The sequence below is a fragment of the Spinacia oleracea genome, chromosome 4 (genome assembly GCF_020520425.1).
Source record: "Spinacia oleracea cultivar Varoflay chromosome 4, BTI_SOV_V1, whole genome shotgun sequence".
Taxonomy (NCBI): Eukaryota; Viridiplantae; Streptophyta; class Magnoliopsida; order Caryophyllales; family Amaranthaceae; genus Spinacia; species Spinacia oleracea.
Genome location: NC_079490.1, coordinates 12,891,110 through 12,912,905, shown reverse-complemented (window position 1 = coordinate 12,912,905; position 21,796 = coordinate 12,891,110). Strand labels below are relative to the sequence as shown.

The 21,796-nt window shown below is 32.8% G+C and overlaps 3 protein-coding genes across 3 annotated transcripts; 2 read left to right on the top strand and 1 right to left on the bottom strand.

Annotated features, from left to right (window-relative positions):
- The first annotated feature begins 2,402 nt into the window (after window positions 1–2,402).
- On the top strand, window positions 2,403–3,268 carry LOC130460014 (uncharacterized). The gene is made up of 2 exons (XM_056827663.1): window positions 2,403–2,594; window positions 2,717–3,268. The coding sequence occupies exons 1-2, from the start codon at window positions 2,412–2,414 to the stop codon at window positions 3,074–3,076; spliced, it is 543 nt and encodes a 180-aa protein (XP_056683641.1). The 5' UTR covers window positions 2,403–2,411; the 3' UTR covers window positions 3,077–3,268.
- A 702-nt stretch (window positions 3,269–3,970) lies between these two features.
- Window positions 3,971–8,766, bottom strand: LOC110781393 (protein FAR1-RELATED SEQUENCE 5-like). Its single transcript, XM_056826519.1, has 6 exons — window positions 8,653–8,766; window positions 8,476–8,571; window positions 5,865–6,901; window positions 4,900–5,500; window positions 4,554–4,815; window positions 3,971–4,466 (listed from the first exon to the last, which is right to left on the bottom strand). Exons 1-6 carry the CDS (start codon window positions 8,723–8,725, stop codon window positions 4,076–4,078), a joined length of 2,460 nt encoding a protein of 819 aa, XP_056682497.1. The 5' UTR covers window positions 8,726–8,766; the 3' UTR covers window positions 3,971–4,075.
- Window positions 8,767–10,739: 1,973 nt separating this feature from the next.
- LOC110779284 (uncharacterized) lies at window positions 10,740–20,105 on the top strand. The gene is made up of 12 exons (XM_021983814.2): window positions 10,740–11,198; window positions 12,221–12,367; window positions 12,523–12,637; window positions 12,716–12,810; window positions 13,826–13,929; window positions 14,430–14,467; window positions 15,691–15,926; window positions 16,269–16,362; window positions 16,470–16,660; window positions 18,193–18,412; window positions 19,045–19,212; window positions 19,598–20,105. The coding sequence occupies exons 1-12, from the start codon at window positions 10,998–11,000 to the stop codon at window positions 19,786–19,788; spliced, it is 1,800 nt and encodes a 599-aa protein (XP_021839506.1). The 5' UTR covers window positions 10,740–10,997; the 3' UTR covers window positions 19,789–20,105.
- The last annotated feature ends 1,691 nt before the right edge of the window (window positions 20,106–21,796 follow it).

Genomic DNA, 21,796 nt, shown 5'->3' with positions numbered 1-21,796 from the left:
GCCATGATCAACATGCACAAGCAAAAGCACGTAATCAGCAAAGCTGAGTACTACATACTAAATCAATAATAATCCTAACATGATTCTATTAAACGAACAACCCTAACATGATACTAATAAATATAAGTAAGGACAGACAAAACATAATAAATTGACGATTATACTTGACTAGACTAAGCTAGGCTTAATAACCATAATATTATTTTAGTTGAAATAGACAATGGACCGAGTTGACCATCCAGAAGTCTTCACTAAGGAAGACGAGGTACGGGCGCGACTCCGTAACCTCAGTGACCTGCGATATCGAGGAACGTTTAAATAAAAATAGGACACGGTGATCAATCCGGTCCGAATTAAAGGCCATGGGCTACCACCATGAACCCCAACTCCTGTTTGTCCGTCACTTCAGACGTGCACAGTCTAAAGCTATTGCTATTCAGTTTCACTTTACATGATTTACAAATTGAGATTCCGTTATGACTCAACCATTACATAAGACAGACAATTCACATTTGTTCACAACTGTTTTTATCTTGGAATTAAGTAAGTGATCATAAAAGCATCAATCAAGACTCATTCCAACTTAACCAACCTTTCCTTTAACCATGAGCAACCCTGTATATGGGCATAAAGTTTCAACTTACTAAACAAGGTCCTCCGCCCTTATAAAGTAGTGAAAAGATAGAAAGGGAACAACAACCAATTGATCCAACCCAATCATATAGAATAATCTAGTGTTCCCAACCAACATGTTTGTATCAAACATCCATACTAACATGTTACAGTTCTTATAGTGCAAAATAAGTTCAATAAGTTTGTCCAACAGTATTAAACATGCACATTCAATATAACCCAGTTCGTCCATAATATCAACATCACCAAGTTCAACGATAATATCAACATAACCAAGTTCAACAACAAGATTCAACATGGTTTCAACAATTAGCACACGTTCCAAGCACACAGGTATGTACGTACCTTGTGTAAACAAACTGATAGGCCACCTTAACACTTTCAAAAGTCGCCTAAAGAGAATTCTCCGCCTAAAACAACCAACGAGTAATACCAATCAATTTCTAATCATTGGTAACCATAATAAAGCATTCTAAATGCATCCTAAACATATTTAGAGCTCTCCCCAATATCAAAACTTAAACATTTGATTTCCTAGCATCATAGTTATTGAACCAGTGATTGAAATCCGTTGAAAACTTTGCAAACATCGTACTCTAAATTTTCAGCAACATTAATTCATTTGAAAAGCTTCACCAAGGTCAATCTACGTTCCTAGTATCTCAAAACAACCAATTCAATAATCCATACTCAACCTATCATGATTAAAACTCATAAAAACCTTGAATTTCGTACTTTAAACAATCCAAATTAATATTTCAAAGTAATTTGATAATCTGAAAATTAATAACTTTATTATATAATTTGCAAAAATCTGAAATTTATAACTTAAATCACAAAACTCCTAACTTTAATTCAAGAAACTTAATTCAAACTAATACATCATGAATAAACCCTAACTCAATATTTAATTAATCAAAACTGAAAATTAATTCGTTTTTTAATCTCAACATCAAATCTGAAAATCATATTTACCATAAAAATTACAAATTTAATTTAAGAACATAATCTAAATTAACAAGCTTTAATTTAAAATAATTAGTTACTTAGGGTTTAAGAAATAACCAAGGATTAAGGAGAGAGAGAAGGGCTGGACGGCGGTGGCTCGCGGCAGGGGTGTTCACCGGCGACGGTGGCTGGGCGCGGCAGAAATTCACGGCGGCGGTGGCTGGGCGCGGTGGTGCTGCGAAATTGACAAGGCTAAGCTACGAAAACAGAGGGAAAAGGAACGAAAAGAAAAGAAAGAAAGAACAAGGGGAGGAGAGATCGAATGAGAGGGAGAAGGACTCACCGGCGTCGAGGGAGGAGCCGCGGCGAGGAGGTGGTTGCTGGGGCTGCTGTGTCGAGAGGATGAAGAGCTTTGTTTCTTTTTTTTTTTTGTTGATGTTTCACGTGAATGAGGAAGGAGAAAGAGAATAGGGTTTTATTTTTGTTTTACATGAATTAGAAAAGAGAAAGGAGTATGGTCATATGGGTTTTGTTGGTTTGGGCTTTGCCCAATTGGGCTAGGAATAGTATTTAGGATTTGCTTTCTAATTCCAATAGAACGTGATTTCAAAATCCGAATTCGTTTCAACGTAAAATTCAAAAATACATTTGATTTCGTAAATCATTTAAAATATTCAAAATGTAATAACATAATTATATTTCAATTACATATTCATTTCTAAAATTCGTAAATTTACATTTAAATATATTAAATATACGTTAAAGTATATAATTAAAATATAATAAAATTACGGGGGATTACATCTTCATTGGAAAAACTACTGAAAAATATGGATAACATTCATCATGAAGATATTAAAAGCTTCAAATTTATCCCGGTCGGTGGTAATTGGAAGCGAGGTGCTTATGACAAAGACTGTTGTGTCTATTTGATGATGTTAATGATGGTTTTTCATGGTGTTGAAACGGTACAAGATGGTGTTGGGATTTTTGACTTTGATCCCTTGGCAGATGTAAGTTTTTGTGTTAAAAATAATTAATGTTATTCATATTTTTCTTTTCATTCTTTATAGTTATTGTTTTGTTATCATAGTTACTGTTTTTATTCTAATAGTTACTGTTCAAATATTTGCAGGAAGATTTCAGGAAGTTTCTCAGGGCTTGTATTTGTGGCACCATTGTGTTGTCAGATTTGAATTGTTACAGAGATGAATATCTGAAACGAATGGTTGCATTCAGGAAATACAGGAAACAAGATGTTTTGGATGCCCTAATTAAACAAAGGGAAGAGTTGACGCAGAAATACATGAATGATGCTTCAAAAATTGAAATTGTTGCAAGAAATAGTTCAGCAAGGAAATCCAAACATGTTGAAACAGAAGATGAAGCTGAGACAGATGTCAATGTTGAAGGGAAAGGACGTGGCAAAGGCGGGAGACGCACCCGAGGAGGCAGACGCGGGAAGGCACGTGGACGAGGTGCTTCACGTGGTTAATAATTATTGCTGAAAAAACAATTTAATTTTTTGTGTTTGTATGTAGTCGAATTACTACTTAGAATGTACAATTCTAAGTTTGATATAGTTACTGTTCAAATAATTTTTTGTGTTTGTATGTAGTCGAATTCTAAGTTTGATATAGTTACTCTCAATGATTTTTAATTGTTTGATATATGAGAGTAATTATAACTTTTGCAGTATTTGTGTCATATTGTTCAATTTACTTATTTTAAATATAGTTTCTATTTGAATGAAATAGTTACCTTTCTTCAAATATAGTTACTCTTATAAATTTGTAAGTCATATGATGGCATAACGAAAGTTACTATATTATCAAAATAGTAACTATATTTTATATAGAGTTACTATATGTAAAGAAGGGTGACCACTAAATGTGAAGAGTTGGTATATATAAAAAGTGAATAATTTTGTGTATAAATTCAAATAGTTACTATCTTACAGATATAGTTATCTTTAATAAGATACAATTACTCTCTTTTTTATGGTATTTTATTTTTGAGTAACCTATAGTTACTATAAGTCATTTTGATTGCATAAAAAACGTTACTATATTTTTTTAGAATAGTAACTATATTGTTCTAAGAGTTACTATATTTTTTAAATAGTAACTATATTTTATAAAAAGTTACTATATTGTAAAAAAAGTAAGTATATTTTATAAAGAGTTACTATATTATCAGAATAGTAACTATATTTTATTAAGAGTTACTATATTGTCAAAATAGTAACTATATTTTATAAAGAGTTACTATATTTTCAGAATAGTAACTATATTGTATTAAGAGATACTATATTGTCAAAATAGTAACTATTTTATAACGAGTTACTATAAATAAAAATTGTGTGTTTATAAAGAGTTACTATACTGAATGTATAGTAACTATGTATTGTAAAGGAGAACTATAGTATAAACACTCAATAAATTTGTTTAAAAATGTTGAAGTAACTGTATATGATAATAAAACAAGAACATCACTAAAATAGTTGTTCTTTAGGTGTAAATAATTGAATATTGGGTGTCTTGGATCCAAATTCTTTGTGTTTCTTTTTTCCTTTCTTTGATGGCTGCTTGTAATTGTCATATTGACCCTTTATTCTCTTCTTACTCTTTCCTTTAGTATTAGCACGATCAGGATCAAGCACAATTGTTATTTCAGAATTAGTTGATTCCCCGTCTTGTGTTTCTCGTTGTGCTTCAGCTTTTGCCTTTTCTTGTTCTGCTATCTTTGCAGCTTCTTCTTTTGCCTTCCTTTCTTCTTCCTTTTTTATGATTTCATCAACTGCTTTATTATCCATTTTAAACTTCTCCTCGATAAATTTTCTGGCCTTTGCTATCTTATGCCCTTTCAAAATTAAGTTATAGTATCTGTGGTATAGAGTTTAAGTGTTAAGTAAAATATCAACTGTAATTGTAAATATATGAAAATGAACTAATGTATATTGAAAAAATTACCTTCTGATCATATGTAATCTCCAACCAGTAAAATTGTTGATTTCACCTTTCTCCCTTTTTATTGTATCAACCCTTTCCCATATCTGTTTCTTTGCATATCTAGTCCATCTTGTTGTTATGTAACGATCTGGAATTGTATTGATTGAATGTATATGCAATATTCTTAAACAATGGAAGCACAACCATCCAGATTCTTCAAAGTTTTTGCATGTGCAAGTGACGGTTGAATCTTCCATTTTGTATTGAACTTCTTGCCTTGATCCTGTTAGATTATTTACATATAATGTAATATTATTCAAAAGAACATCTACTCTAAATAATAAATAAAGATTTATAGTTTTTTTACCTGTTATTCCTTCTATCCACACTTCAAAAAACACTGTTCTTCCTACACTTCCCTTGAACATTGTACTACTTGCCACAGAAAGCTTGAACTCTTCTTCAAAATCACGAAAAAGTGTTATCGTGTATACATTTGCTGCCTGTTTTAATATAGCACTCATACTTAGCTCTGAAGTTGGTATTCCCCTTGTACAGTCAAAGTCGTCTTTTTCTTCGGTTTTTCTCCATCGATTTATTGTAGCTTGAAAAATACTATAGAACTCTGTTAATGTTGTACTTTTATTTGCTTTAAAACCAACAACATGGTTTGTACTTTCACTTCTTTGTGAAGAAAGTATACCGGCAGAAAAAAAATCTTTACTTAAAGCTGTACACCATTTTTCTTTAAGACCATACAATCTGTTGAACCAGTCATCTTTTTCCAGCTTAAAAGTGTTGATCATAGATTTCCAAGTTTCTTCAAAATCATTTGGTGTTATACACCCACTTAAACACTTGTAGAATGCGTTTTTGAAGTTTTTATCAGACTTCAATAAACCAAACCTACTGTTTGCATTTTTACTCAAGTGCCACAAGCATAACCTGTGTCTTGAAGAAGGAAAAACCTGAAAAACAATAATGAATATATATAGTTCCACAAAATAGTAACTATATTTTATAAAGAGTTACTATACTTTATAAAGAATTACTATATTGTCAAAATATTAACTATATTTTAATAAGAGTTTCTATATTTTCAAAATAGTAACTATACTTTATAAAGTGTTACTATATTGTCAAAATAGTAACTATACTTTATAAAGTGTTACTATAATTTTAGAATAGTAACTATATTGAATTAAGAGTTACTATATTGTCAAAATAGTAACTATATTTTATAAAGAGATACTATATTGTTAAAATAGTAACTATATTTTATAAAAAGTTACTATATTGTCAAAATAGTAACTATAATATATGAAGAGGTACCTGTTCTATTCCAGCAGCAATAGCTGCATCTTGATCAGTGAAAATTGATATAGGGTGCTTTCCTCCCATAGCCTTCAGAAAAGTTTCAAACACCCAAACGAAAGATTCTGTGGTTTCATCCCCAATGAAAGCACAAGCAAACATTGTGTTTTTCCAATGGTTATTGATACCAACAAATGGAGCACATATGAGATTGTACTTATTGGTTCTGAATGTAGTATCAAAAACTAGAACATCTCCATATATTTTGTAATCTTCTCTCATCATAGAATCCCTCCAAAATAGGCACTCAACTTTTCCTTCAGCATTGAGTCTTACTCTGAAAAAGAACTCGGGATCTATTGATTGTATGTCATACAGTTTGTTCACTAGTGTTTGTGAATCCTTGCCATCAATTTGCTTCATTTTTAACTTGTAGCAGTAGTTTAGATGATCAATCATCGTATGACCTACACAGTCGTCTCCGCCAGTTTCTGTTGACATATACCTATAAGACTCCATTGGTCTTAGACCACATTCTGACATTGCCTCAATAGCTTCTTTTTTAGGTTCTGTCATTTGTCGTTCCGATCGGTGGAGATAATTACTTATTTCTCTTGTCAATGGGTGATTATGTACCACTACATGCTTTTCTATTTCAAAATCTCCATTTTCATTCTTCTTTGCAAATATTTGAGCTTCACATTTTGTTCTTGTTATCATAACCCTCTTTCTCCTTTCTTTCTTTTTTGCATCTGATTGATCATCTTCATTTTTGAGTTCTTTGTTTTTAGGAGGGTCTCTTATTCCAGCAGCAGAGCAGTAGAAGTATTTTCCATTAACAATTGTGGTTCCTTCTTTATATCTATTCTTCCCTTTTCGTACACTAAAACCAATAATAGCAGCATGTTTGCAATATAGATCATAAATCTCATCGGTTGTTTTCCTTGCTTCTCCAATTAAACTGCCATCTAATTCTTTATCAATGTTTTCTTCCTGCTCATTATTTGGATTTTCAAAGATGTTGTGGTTTGTATCAATTGAATGTATTATTGAACCTGTACAAATACAAATATAGTTATCATTAAATGTGATAGTTACTCTTAATATTTATATAGTTACTCGTTATATTTTATAGTTACTATATAATTAACATAGTTACTTAGGATCTATTGATTGTTATAGTTACTCTACAGTTAATATAGTTATTCTTTATATGTTATAGTTACTATAAGTTAAATGTAGTTTATTGCTTATATAGATTATTTCGTTATGTGAAGTTACTCTATAATTAATATAGTTACCTTTCATAAATTATAGTTACTTTATTATAAATACAGTTATCATTATATGGGATAGTTACTCTTCATTTTATACAGTTACTGTTTATATATTATAGTTACTCACAGTTAATATAACTCCTTTTTATATGTTATAGTTACTCTACAGTATATAGTTCTTCTTTATATGTGATAGTTACTCTTCATTTTATATAGTTACTTTTTATATGTTATAGTTACTCTATATTTAACATTGTTACTTAAGATCTATTGATTGTTATAGTTACTCTACAGTTCATATAGTTACTCTTTACATGTAATAGTTAATCTATATTTAACATACTTACTTAGGATCTATTGATTGTTATAGTTACTCTACAGTTAATATAGTTATTCTTTATATGTTATAGTTACTATAAGTTAAATGTAGTTTATTGCTTATATAGATTATTTCGTTATGTGAAGTTACTCTATAATTAATATAGTTACCTTTCATAAATTATAGTTACTTTATTATAAATATAGTTATCATTATATGGGATAGTTACTCTTCATTTTATACAGTTAATGTTTATATATTATAGTTACTATAACTCCTTTTTATAAGTTATAGTTACTCTACAGTATATAGTTCTTCTTTATATGTGATAGTTACTCTGCATTTTATATAGTTACTTTTTATATGTTATAGTTACTCTATATTTAACATTGTTACTTAAGATCTATTGATTGTTATAGTTACTCTACAGTTCATATAGTTACTCTTTACATGTAATAGTTACTCTATATTTAACATACTTACTTAGGATCTATTGATTGTTATAGTTACTCTACAGTTAATACAGTTATTCTTTATATGTTATAGTTACTATAAATTAAATGTAGTTATTTCTTATTTATATTATTTCGTTATGTGAAGTTACTCTATAATTAATATAGTTACCATTCATAAATTATAGTTACTTTATTTTAAATATAGTTATCATTATATGTGATAGTTACTCTTTATTTTATATAGTTACTGTTTATATATTATAGTTACTCACACTTAATATACTCTTGTTTATATGTGATAGTTACTCTACAGTATATAGTTCTTCTTTATATGTGATAGTTACTCTTCATTTTATATAGTTAGTCTCCATAGTTTATAGTTACTCTACAGTTACTATAAGTCCTGTCTATATGAGATAGTTACTCTACATTAAACATAGTTTCTCTTTGTATGTTATAGTTACTCTGCGTTAAATATAATTCCTCTTTCTATGTTAGTTACACTACTGCAATTATAATATGTTAACTATATCAATATAACAGTTACTATATATATATTAAAAGATACTATATCATACCTTCTTCAATACATTGATTTGCAACCATAACTTGCTGAGATGTGCCTTCATCTTCATCTTCAACATCATATACTTCTCTATGATTCTCTAAGTTTTCTAAAATAATAATAATTACTCAATGAGTATGAAAGTTACTATAATTTTCTTCGTAGTTAGTTATTAGGATTCGAATATTACCGTCATAATTATACAATTTTTCTTCTATTGCGCGATTTAAATCGATATTCAAATCGATTAAATCGTCCTCCATTGTTGAAGCTCGAAGAGAGAGAAGCTGTTGGAGGAGAGAGAAGCTGCTGTAAGAGAGAGAAGCTGCTGTTGGAGGAGAGAGATTTCAATTTTAGGGTTTCGCGCATTCTGTTATTTTGGAACACGTGATTTCAAACGGTTCAGCGCTGCAAATTACCTAATTACCCTGATCCATGGTAACCTTAATGGTGGACCGGGTCCATGCAAGCGGAATTGAATAAAATTTAGGGAGTACAGTATGGTTTTTGTTTAAAGGGGGAAATAAAGGATACTTAAAAGACTAAATAAATGCATATATGTATAAATGACATCCACAAAATAACAAATTTAAGTGTAAAACTAAGAGCATCCACAATGGTAAGCTAATTTGACAATTAGCTTATTATGCCACATAAGATTTCAAGCTATTTTATTGTCTAGCTAATTTGTGCCCCAATGGCTAGCAACTAGCTTGTTATTTAAATTTATTCCACTTGTCCACTTGTCAATTAATTATTTGGCAATTTTGAGAGCTAGTTGTCAAGCAAATTAGCTTGTTTAAGCTAATTTGCTTGGCAAAGCTAATTTGTTATTTTCACTCCAATGGTTTAGCTATTAGCTTTAAACTTTTATAAATTTCAAGCTAGTTCCTAGCTACAACCATTGGAGATGCTCTAATCAATCAAGACAAGTTTGTGCAAGTGGGTTGAGTTTATGTGTTAAAACCGACTATATCAAAGTACTAACCACTTCAATATAGAAACGGATGACCTGTTATTTGAAACCCCAAGGTTAGAGTATTTTACAGGTCGTGTCACTTTGATTTCAAGCTAGAAAATGACAATCCAAAACAATTTGATTTTTGGTTGACATTTTTTTAGGGAAAAAATAAAAATTTGTTATTGTTGACGTTTTTTTTTGGTTGACTTAAATGATCCAAAGAAATAACAATTTATTTAAGTTACTCTAAAAAAAATGATGCATGAATACCTAATTTTATACTCCGTAGTATAAATATATAATAGTTGATAGATCGCGAATTAGATTTTGATATACTAAATCGATGGCCTACAAGAAAAGATAGACTAAATAAATAAGATTATGAATGTCTACACTCGAATATGTCATATTTACATAGTGACGAATCCATAAATTATGTGTAATCGTTCATTATTTATAAGGGTTGATGCTTTATTGACCAAAATTGAGCATTTTTAAAACAATGAAAGATAATTTAACTAAAAATAATAGATCAATTTCTTTTTCAATCGGGGTCACATGGCCAACTTGTTACAAACTGCATCTGCCACTAAATTTAGCCAATATTCTCATGCTAATTCGAGGGTACTATGTTAGGGAGTAAAGGGGTAACAACTACAAACATAATGAATCTTTAAAGCTTTCTTTAAATGGAGAGAACAATAATAAGGTGAACGGTTTGTAAAATCCACAATCAAGATGAAAATACATTTCAGTATTGCTCATAACATCAGGAATAATGCTCATTAAATGACCATTATAATGGTAGTTGTTACAAGCAAAAACAAAAATCACCGGATTTTGCTAATTTAATTTGGTCCCGATTGAGAGAAGTGTCTCAATCATGTTCCAGAATATCGAGACAATTTGAATAACGTTTTTCAGTTTTCATCTAGTCTCCATAAAAAAATTATCCCGCAAGGTTTATACAACTTCATTTTAGCTCTTCTACGCTTTACTCCAACCCCGATAAAACATGTCAATTAATCATACAGTTTCACACCCACATGTCTAAGACAATTTTCATTAAACATGATGTGTTTGGACTGCCATGTCATCTCGTGTATAATCGTATTTTTCTGTAAAAATCTGTGAACCAAGCATAACACACAAGCCGTTCCATTCTCTTTTTCTCCGACTTGGACCAATTTAGTCTAATGCTATTGTTGCTCATACACATGTCAACAAAGTAAGCCAAAACAAAAACCACAATGCTTTTCAAATTTGAGTAAGTTGTGCAATAGAATAATACTTTTATGCAAGATTAATTAAACATAACCTAATCTCAATATCTTCACCCAAGGACAAATCCTAATCATACTCCCAAACATATTTTCCCTCTCCTAATCAAACTATTAACAAACAATTAATTAAGCTATGAAAATATAAATATCTTATATAAACATAAAAATATCTCCCACTTCTTCCACTCTCACAACTCTCTCTCCCTCAGACGTGGTGAGAGCGTGAGAGAATCAATCCTTCCTCACTTTAATTCATCGGAGATAGTTCGAGGAGAGGAAAACCACCTAATCATGGCGCCGCCGGCAATCGCAGAAGGCGGTGGAGGCGGAGTGCAGCAACCGCAACAACGCCAAGGTTTTGGCCAATCGATCTCCGGAGTTATTAGAATGGCAGTTTTTTGGTATTTCGCGTCCAAGTTCTTCTTTTCCCCTAAAAAAACCGCTGACCCTGCTCTTCTTATGAACAATCTCTTCCAGAAGGGAGAACCTCTGGTATGAATTTGATTTTTTTTTGGATATTGTCGTCATTCTTGTGATTCGATCTGATTTTAATAATTATGCGATTTAGGAGGGTGATTTAGTTTTATAATTGTTAATTTGTTTGATTTTTGTGTTTTTCTGATACGGGTTTTCGGGTTTATAATCAACTGGGGTATTTAGCTCCGTTGATTGGTTTGGTTAATCTGATTATGTTCTATTGGATTTAAAATAATTGTGTTTTATTCGTTTATTTTTTTTATTTGTTGTTTTTTTGTACGTATGATTATGCATCTGGGTTTCTTATTTGAAGTGTAAGATTTCGCAGTTTATAAGAATGAATTATGTTGGATGGAAGGAGTTTAATTGGGGTTTAAAGGCCAACTTGCTAATTAACCTTTTATAGAGGTGGTTTCTCCATGGATATTTGATGAACATGATTAGTTTAATGCTTTACGCAGCTAGCGAGCTCACAGGGTTTCTAATTACATCAAAGGGTATGGTAATATGCTGTTTGTAGGATTTTATCGTCTGTCCAGAAGTTTTGTCTCTGAAAAGTTGGTTTCTTTTTTTTAAATTGATGGTTAATCTTTAGGACCATCTCTCGTATAATTGGTTCGGATACACGAGGCTGAGCACTTCTAGAACTTGGGTTGTTTGGGATTTTATAGCTTTCTACAGCATGGTGGTCAGTGAGTCTCATTCTTTGTACAGAAAATAAACCAATATGCCATTGTTTAAGGAACGTCTTTAAATTTTAAGCATATGAGATATGACAAGAGTAGTAATTGTGCCGTCAAAAGAAAAAGAGTGTTGATTGTGGTAGCTGGTTGTGTTACTGAGCATCAATTGTTTCCAATATATTGTTCTTGTTCAACCTGTTATTAGCTTCCTTTATTTAAGACCAATTCATCGAGTTCGGCAATCAAAGAGAATCGATTTTCTGATTGCTTTTCTTTTCTTCCAGTTGATCTTTGTGTTTTAGAATATGTAGTTATATCTCTATGAGCATGACAAATTGATCTTTGTTTTTATAGGATATGTGGTTTTATCTTTCTGAACATGACAAATTCAGAGATTTCGGGAACGAACAAGCGCTTGTGTGGCATGAGACTAACATCCCTTATGCAGTATGGAAACCCGAGAGCACCAGGGCCATATCCTTAAAATATCACCCTTCTGAGGTGATTTTTTAAAATATTATATCGTTATAATGTGCTATCGATTAGCATCATTTTAATAATTTAGAACTTTTGTGAATGCTTTTCATGCTCTTAGCTGTAAATAGGTTCTGACGTTCTGTTGCTAACTGTTGCTCGGTATTGATTTCTATCTCCAGGATTTAAAGCATAATGGGACTCTTTATGCACATGTATTCTTTGCTCGATCCGGATATTCACCGGATCCAAATAATCCAGAATACCAGCCTTTGGCTGCCTTTGGTAGAACCAAGCGTAAGCTCACCCACTTCTATCGGATAAACTGTTCTAACAAAGTGTATTGTTAACGAATAATGATTTGTTGAACTACAGCTGTTGTGACATTCTTGCCCAAGTCTAAAGTTGACAAAAGGAAATCCCTTTTGGGAGACACCAAAAGTTCCTCTGAGGACAAAACAACGTCAAAGGTGCGTATGACTATCTGTATGGCCACTTCTTTTCTTTATCTGATCTATGTCCCAAGGAGCACAAACAAGTTCTACGTGTTTGATGTGCATAAAGCATGGCACAAAATTCATGTTTACCAAGTATCAGATATACCTCACTGGTTTCCTGCTGGTACTCTGTTGAATTTTAGTTATCCAACTACCTTCAACTAAAAATGGCGTAGATTTTAGATACAAAGGGAGGTTTCAAGGATCTCCGTGCCTGCTCTCTGAACAACTTTTAGCCGAGTAACTTAAAGATTAAGAAATTTGTTACAAGAAGTTCTGTCATACTTCAATTTTCCGTATGCGTGAAATGACATATCCGCAGAGGCGCAGACTGAAGTATGCATTAAAAATTATTAGGTTATCCTTATTGTTTGATAACTGTGTAAACTTCTGTTCATTCTTGACACAGCTGAAAGAGTGTCTGCTGTGAAAATTTTCCATTTGAGATTGTAAAGACTAAGGGGTCATTTGGTTGACAAGATAAAAATAGGAAGTATAACTTCTAGGGAATAGAACATTGGACAGTTGCGTGATGGAAAAAATACAGGAAGTACATTTTTTTTAAAGCTTTACTTCTGGCAGAGGGGGGTAGTAGCTTAATGGGAATTGGTTGATTTTCTAGCATGCATTTCTTGGGATGTCTAATTCCCTGCATAGGACCAAATAACATCACATTAATCCGCAATACTAATTTTCTTTAAAATGGGAGCAAGTCAGATGCCTTGTCTCTTTTGATTCAGAGGTCTAGGGGATAGGGCCTCTTTGCGATCGTATGGGAAGGCTGCATAGATCTGCGTTCTCCGTCTCGGGGTCAGGGTAACTATATAGTGTGGTGATCTTAATGCTTCACATTCAATTCATCTGAGGAATGTTCGTCGGACATCAAAAATTCTCCTGCTGTTAGTTTCAGATTGCCACTTGTCTTTATTGTACGACCCTTTCATAAGTGAAAAAGAAAATCTCATGAAGTTTTTGCTGATGGAATCAGGTTGAAGAAGATCCACAGGCAGATCCTATAGATGAAGGTCCCGCTGAATGGATTTCTTACTGGAAACCCAACATGACAATCAATTTGGTAGATGATTTCACTAGGTGAGTTACTTCATTTATATCCATTATAATGCTGTATTGTTGAGGTTGCCTTTTCATTTTATTGTCTATGTTCCATTTTTGGCATGGGATACCATAATCAGTCTAACTTTTGGTAGCCTCAGTCTCCAAGCAGTGAGGTTTGGTACTGATTCTCATAAAAGTTCAAGCAGTGTGCCGCTTTTTAATGGATGCTGAGAGACATTGAGCCAATATTTTTAATAAAAAGATGTGTTTGTGTACTGTGTTTTGTGACTCCGTATTTTGGCTGTCATGACTCTTGATTTTAATGTGGTAATCTAGAATTTGTTTTTTCTACTTCTGTTATTCTTGGTAGATCCTATGCCATATGCGTTGAACTCACATGCTAGATTATTTCAGTTACAATGTCTGGGCTCGAGAAACTAAAATAATCTGTAATACTCTTCTATTATAAAATTATTTAGAACTTTGAAACCAACCATTATTGTTTATTCATTTCTCTCTCTGTTTTGTTTTCACAGGTATGCTGCAAGTGCTGTTCCTGCAAATGTTGTTCCTCGTATCCTTTGATCTTCATTTCCTTATGATATAATTCCTCTGATATTGATTTAAACAAATGCCCCAAAACTTGACTAAATAAATGCCCCAAAACTTAGCTGTTAGACTCTTTGGCTTTAGCATCTTAGAAAATTTATATAGAATGTTCAAAATCAGAAGTGAGCACCATTCCGTTGGTTCATGTGCTGGAAAGGATTTGGCTGTATCACTGATCACTGGATTACCTCTTATAGGCTCTTGTTTTTCCTCGTGTATTGTCTTGGTGGCATTTGTATTTACCTTTATTTTGGGGTTTGTTTGGTTCAACCTGGCAATGTTAAAGCTGTGCTGATAGCTTGGCAGCGAAGGTGGTAGGAATGGTATTAATGTTTGGAAGTGTTTTTCCTTTAGGAATTCGTGTTCTGTATGGAAGGGAGGGAATGGATGGCTTTAAGGACACAGCTGTGTCATAAATTAATTTGAATGATAGTTTGGTTAATTGAAGCCATGCAGACTTCATCATAATCATTCCATGCTTAAGGATATCTTTGTTTTTGTCTTTTGTCAATAGAAAAATGGCTGACACCCCTTGGTCTTTTTTATCGTCCCGGAAAAGTTGGAGGGACAGGTTCTAGTGATTCCATGGACCCCACTAGACTATTTTTTGTCAGTAACCAAATTTTAGCTCAAAGTTTTGTGTGGGATGATGCCGTTGAACAAAGCTAGCTCTTAGTTTAAGTTATCACGTTTCTAGAGAATCAGATATGATGTTTTGTTATTTGAATTGGAGAGGAGGCACTACCGATGAAATGTTTATTGCCTAACTGTAAACCTTTCGGACATTTTGGTGTACATGTGAATGTATGTATATCCTTGTTCCGTTAAAGATTCTAGTAATTTTGATTGGAACATCAGGGTTCACCCCAAACGTGATGTTAATTTTCCTCAAATGTGTAGTACAGATTACAGAGTATGTTTAGGCAGTTCGTATGTACTGAGTTTCAGTTTTCCAATGGCCATAACTTTTCCTCTTGTACATCCACGATTTTATGTGTTCAAGTCGTCTCCATTGTCACACAACTGATCTGCCCTCTAGAGATTGCAAAATCCAGTAGGAGGTTTGCAATTATGATTGCGTAATTGATGCACTATATGAGTTGAAGTAATTTTGAGAATAATTCTGAATCATCTGGTGAGTGCTGATTTTGTGGTTTACTATCTGAGTTCCTTGACCTTGTGGCACAGATCTGAATGTTGAGCCCAAAACAGGGAATTATTTCCCAACCGTATTCTTCAATGAGTTTTGGCTACTTAAAGATAAGTTGATACCGTTAAATGAGACGGTGACTGAAGTTCCGTTGCATTTGGAGGTAGCCCCTATGAGTATGACCAAGTGGCAGCTGTTCCTGCAGATCGAAGAGTCCTTCCAGGTTCATCGCTCTTATGGAAGTATGCTTGAAGGCGAGGCTGATGAGCTTAAGGTCTGTTTTAAAATCAATTAACTACGCTATGTCTCCATTTCTGCAATTATGTTCTTTAGTTTACCCAGTCTCTTGTTTTCCAGTGGATTATGCTCTTGTAAATGATGGATTACAGAAGGGAGGGGTCCTTGATTACGTCTTCTTCTTTATGTTGATTATAATTCCCACTTAAAAGTTGATTGCTCCTCAGTGTTATTATACCACATTACCACGTAATAGTAATCTGTTTGACAATCATATAGAGTGTATTTTCATTCATCAGCTTATTATGATTCCTGTTGTCTATGACTGCATCTTGGTGTTGTGTCTCATCGCAGTGTACTTGTTTGATGTTCTTTGCAGAGGGTGTTCTTGGAAGGGAATCCTTACCTTCTTGTAATCACAATGACGGTCTCACTTTTCCATTCTTTATTTGACTTTTTGGCCTTCAAAAATGGTGAGTTACAGTTTTTTGTTGTGCAGGTGGAAATTATTTCTGTTCAATTTATCCTATTTTGCAATTAGGGCTAGCTGACTGTATTTGTACTTGACACATCACATCAGATATTCAATTCTGGAACAAGAACAAGTCAATGGAGGGTTTATCAGCCAAGTCGGTTGTTGTTAGTTTTATCTCTCAGCTGATTGTGTTCCTCTATCTCCTGGATAATGACACTTCATGGATGATTCTTGCAAGTTCTGGAGTTGGTTGCTGCATCGAGTTTTGGAAAATAGGGAAAGCGATGCACATTGAGGTATGATTTATGTTTATAATACCACGGTGGGCCCGATTTTGTTTGTTCGAGAGCTCTTGTTACGTATTAGACTGGATATTTGAAATCCTTGACATACATGCTAAATCCGGAGGGAAGTATCCTCTGTTTGCCCTTCCCATCAGATGTTCCTGCTGACATGTGACATATTCCTTGTTTAACTAATATTTTTGATAGTGTCACAATTATATATAGACTAAAAGAACTTGGAAGTCTTACGTTGATGCCTAGTTTCTTTTGTTATGCTTAAAGAGAAGACATATGTAATGGACCGCCTTGATTGAACACTAGGTAGGATAGATCTGCATCTCTCTTCTAGGGATTGTGAGAACTGATTGACTTGATGTTGGCCAGAGATTGCTTTAGTTAAAATGGTTCCTTTGTCAACTACTCCCTCCGTCCCAATTTATTCTTTCGTTTTCCGTTTCTAGTGTCCCATTTTAATCTTTACACTTAGAATCTTTCCTTTTATATTGTATCATAAAAGTCCCTAATATTCTACGGAGTATCAAAAATTGTGTCAGATGATTATTTCAACCAATCAAATTCATTGGGCCATTTTAACCATTAAATCTTTCACACTTTCCCAAAATTAAATCTTTCTCATTTTTTCAATGTCAATTTTTTGATAAAAGTGAAAATATTATTTATAAATGTAATATGCATGGTTTAAGTCAAACAAAAAGAGAATCTTTATCCACATTAATTATTTGTTAAATCGCGTGCATGATACCAAACGTAAAGAATAAAAAGGGACGGAGGGAGTAGAAGATTTAGTTGATGACTGCTTGCAAGAGGATAGGTAGGCATACAAATCTTTTAAAACAAAAGAGGCGCAAGTGACAGGTGCTCTATGACTCTATGTATGTATTTATGTATATGAATAAAACTCAAGACAAAGACTAAGGGTGGATTATGAGAAGACAGACAATGGATGCTAGCTTTATGATATTTTGCTGGCTGCTCGAGTGAAAATATTGAGAACCTTCAATTTCCGTGAAGTAGTAGAGGAAAGAGCACGAGTCATCTGACATATAAATGTAATTGATTTATTGTATTTAGAAGTTGAGAAGTCTAATAGATGTCTTTGCCTTATGGATAGAATTTAAGGTCACGGTTTGGTTTTTGTCAATGTTATTCATGTTCAAAACTAAAACCCAGTCAGAGATGGACACATCATGGCCACAAATCCTATAAGTAAAGCATACACTTGTCTGTTTGGCTTACTTGTCTCCATCTTTCTATGTTCTGATATATCTTTTCTATGTAACAAAGCCTTATGAGTTTGTGATGCTGTTTTTCCCTTATGTATTTATCTTCTCTACTGATTGGGATAATTTTTCATTGTTTATGTAATTGGGAAAAAATGAATGGAAGGAGAAAATAAGGTTGTTTGCACATGGTTGATGTAGAACAATTTGTTAATCTGAATGTGAAGTCGTGTAGACTGTTGAGTGGAAATTTTGACTCGTATCAACGTAACCGGTTCACAATTTCTGTATGTCTTTTTCCAGGTGGACAGATCTGGCAAGATTCCTTTACTAAGGTTTAAAGATCGTGATTCTTATAAGATGAACAAGACAAAGGAGTACGATGACATAGCAATGAAATATCTGTCATATCTACTGTTTTTCCTTGTTGTGTGCTCCTCTATTTACTCCTTGAAGTATGAACGCCACAAGAGTTGGTACTCGTGGATTCTTTCTTCGATGACACAGTGTGTATACATGTTTGGTAAGTGTTCTCCTTTTGATTTTATTACGTATCCTAAATATGGAATTCTGATATAACTACTGCAGATTTAAGCTTCTCTTCTTGTCATTTTGTATTTCAGTAACATTTTTTCATCTCATTATTATCGAGGCTTAGAAATTTATGATTGGCAAAAGGCTCTTAAAAGTGTGGTTGAGAAATTATCTCTATTTCATAGAATTTTTCTTTTGAGTTGGCGGTTTCTAACTAGTCCATCAAGTATTCCCTGATATAGCTTTGATTATGGATTTGAACTTTCCTATTTATATGTTTCTTGCATGATATTGTTGGGTGGTTTATGCTACATGACTAGCTGGGTATAGTATATATATAGTCTACCAAATATGGGGCGAATTTAATGTTTCTTTTGGGAAACTTGTAGTGTTTGCCCTGTTTGGCTCATGAGATAGTGTTAGACAATGTTATATTATACTTCGTATATATTTTTTATCATCATTGAGCAAGCTGTTTCTTGTTCCTTGCAGTCAAGTACGTAGTATACTACGGTGTAGTATTGTAGTATTAGTTTGTGTAATATGCCTTTGTATAATTAATTTGGGCACACTTGTTTATTATGGTTCTCTTACTTTATTGATTTGCTCCCTTCGTTGTAGGTTTCATTATGATGTGTCCCCAGCTATTTATAAACTACAAGCTGCAGTCTGTGGCTCACATGCCCTGGCGTCAAATGACATACAAGTTTTTGAACACCATTATTGACGATCTCTTTGCCTTTGTAATCAAGATGCCCACACTTCACCGGCTTTCAGTTTTCCGTGATGGTAAGACTAATTTAACATTTCTCAGCATCTTCATTGTGCTTGATTATTTAAGTTACACCCCCTTGAAACAAAGTTTGGGATTCTTGAATTCTTTATCATTTATGCAATACACACTTCCTGATTTTAAAGGCCAGAAAAATGTTCTACAACCTGTTTGCAAGCTGGAAAATGTTTACATGGCTACTGTTTCAAGATAGGATTAAAACTTCCACTTCCCCTTTTAACTTTCTACAAGATTTGTTCAAACTATTATAATTTTGTTTGTTTTTCTGAACCTTAGCAATGAAATCGAGTTAGAGGGAGTAGTAGCATTACAGCATTGGAGATGATGGTTGTGATTTTGTTTGTGTTTATGGTTGATTTTAACTTGCTTTGATTTTTGCAGATATCATATTTTTGATATATGTTTATCAAAGATGGAAATACCCAGTTGACAAAAAGCGGGTGAATGAGTTTGGTTTTGGCGGTGAGGACGACAGTCAGTCTTCCGAGGCCATTGAAGGAACAAAGAAGGACGAGGGTCAGTCTTCCGGGGCCATTGAAGCAACAGACAAGGCCCAGAAGAAAACCAACTGATCAGTGATCACCGTCTTTTATCAGTTTTGGGAATCTGTATAACATCCTTTCTTTGTTTTTGAAACTGTAAAGGTCCAGTTAGAATGAATTATTGCCACTTCAGTTTTTTCTTTTTCTTTCCCCTAATAATTTTGCTTCATTTACTGCTAATTTTATTTAATTATTTTTAGTCAGTTTTTTTATAGCTAGAAATAGCATAAGAATAGAATGTTCTCTTTCTTAGAAATTAAGGAGATGAACTATTGTTTTTCTAGTGAATTTAATCAATTGCTTTTGGAAATTTTGACACTAATGAGAATTTTGAATGCATAAGTACACATATTGCTTTATTTTTCAACTAAATCTGGTGTACAGAGTATGTAATACTTCGTATGATATATGCTTGTATTTGACAATGAAGAGGTACACTTAGTACCTACTCTTGGTATTCTCCTCGTGTTTCCGATACCGAAGTTACGACGCGGCTCGAGTGCTCGTATATTATTAAAACAGTTGCAAGTCTGATATGAAAATTGCTTATCTTACTGAGTGATACACGCGATTGATCCATGGTTAGCTCCTACTTCACAATGAAAGTAACACTCATATTGAAATTGAAACTATTGCTTGTAAATTATTATTGAAATAGTTTTTGTTTCTAATATGAAAAATGTTTCGGTAATTGAGTGCTTTACCATTGATCCATGGCTAAATTCTATTCTACAAGAAGAAACTCATATTCATATCGAAATTGAAACAATTCGTGAATTATTGAAATAGTTAAGATTCAGATATAAAAAATGCTTCAATAATTCAGTGCTTTACACAATTGCTCTATGCTAGCTCCTATTTTACGATAAAAGACATATTTTTAAGTCATCTTGTTGGAACTCATTTTTCACACTGTATATAAAAATGCGCTTCATAAGTCTATTCAAATTTGTTTCATTCACTTGGTCATATAAAACAAATTGTTAAGGAAAAAACCTTAGTGCATAATGTAAGTCTATTAGAATATGGAACCTAATGTGGTTAATACTAAGTGTACTCTTACATTAACCACCATGTCTTTATGCATTTGCATAGGAGTGGAGATTATGAGGATAAGATGGAAGATGAGATCATCATAAATTACTAAATATTATCACTAACTTTGTCACTCCTTGTCTCACTCGCTATAATGTCTTTGATCTTATCATAGGTATTGATTTGATAAGTAAATAGAAAATTCATCTTCATTATCACAACTTCACAAGTAGATATCATCTTCAAGTCATTAATCTACCCCAAGAGGACATAATTGGAGTGGTTTTGCAACGACTAGTTGCTTAAATTATTTTTTTGTATGGGGTTCTCCCCTCTTATATGCATCAAAAGAAAAAGAAAAAGAAAAAGAAAAAGGTAGATATCCTCTACTTCTGATAAACAAACAATCATTGAAATAAGAGAGGTTTTTATTCCTTTGGCCATCTAACCACCACATGTTTAAGGATCAATTTGGAAAGACATCCCTAAAAGAACATCCTCAAAATTTGAAAATTTTCTTCAATAATTAAAAAAATTTGATTATCTTATATTTACTTAAGGCGTGTTCTCTTCACCTTAAAGAAAAATATTTCTGGTCCAATAAATTCAGATAAGTTACAATCAGAAACAACAGGTGATTAAACTTCAATCAGATCATATAAGCTTACTCTCTTATAATTAAACCCAATAAATTGTAACAAAATCTATCAATTTAACCAGATAAGTCACTTCGTATAAGTTCGGGTTCTTCCAATGAATAAAACGTGTCATGAGTCACTTTAATTTTAATAAAGCCAACAAAATTCAGTTAAGATAAATTTAGTTAAGCTTAATTCTAATTTCATGCAATTACGATAATACATCCCCATATAATTAATTTTTTACCACCTAAAACAGAGAATTTCTCAAAATAATACTCGTAGTAAAAAATTCCATTAAATTGAATAAAAATTTGGAATCCGGGCCCACTACCCATAAAAATAGGGTTTTCTCATATTTGTGA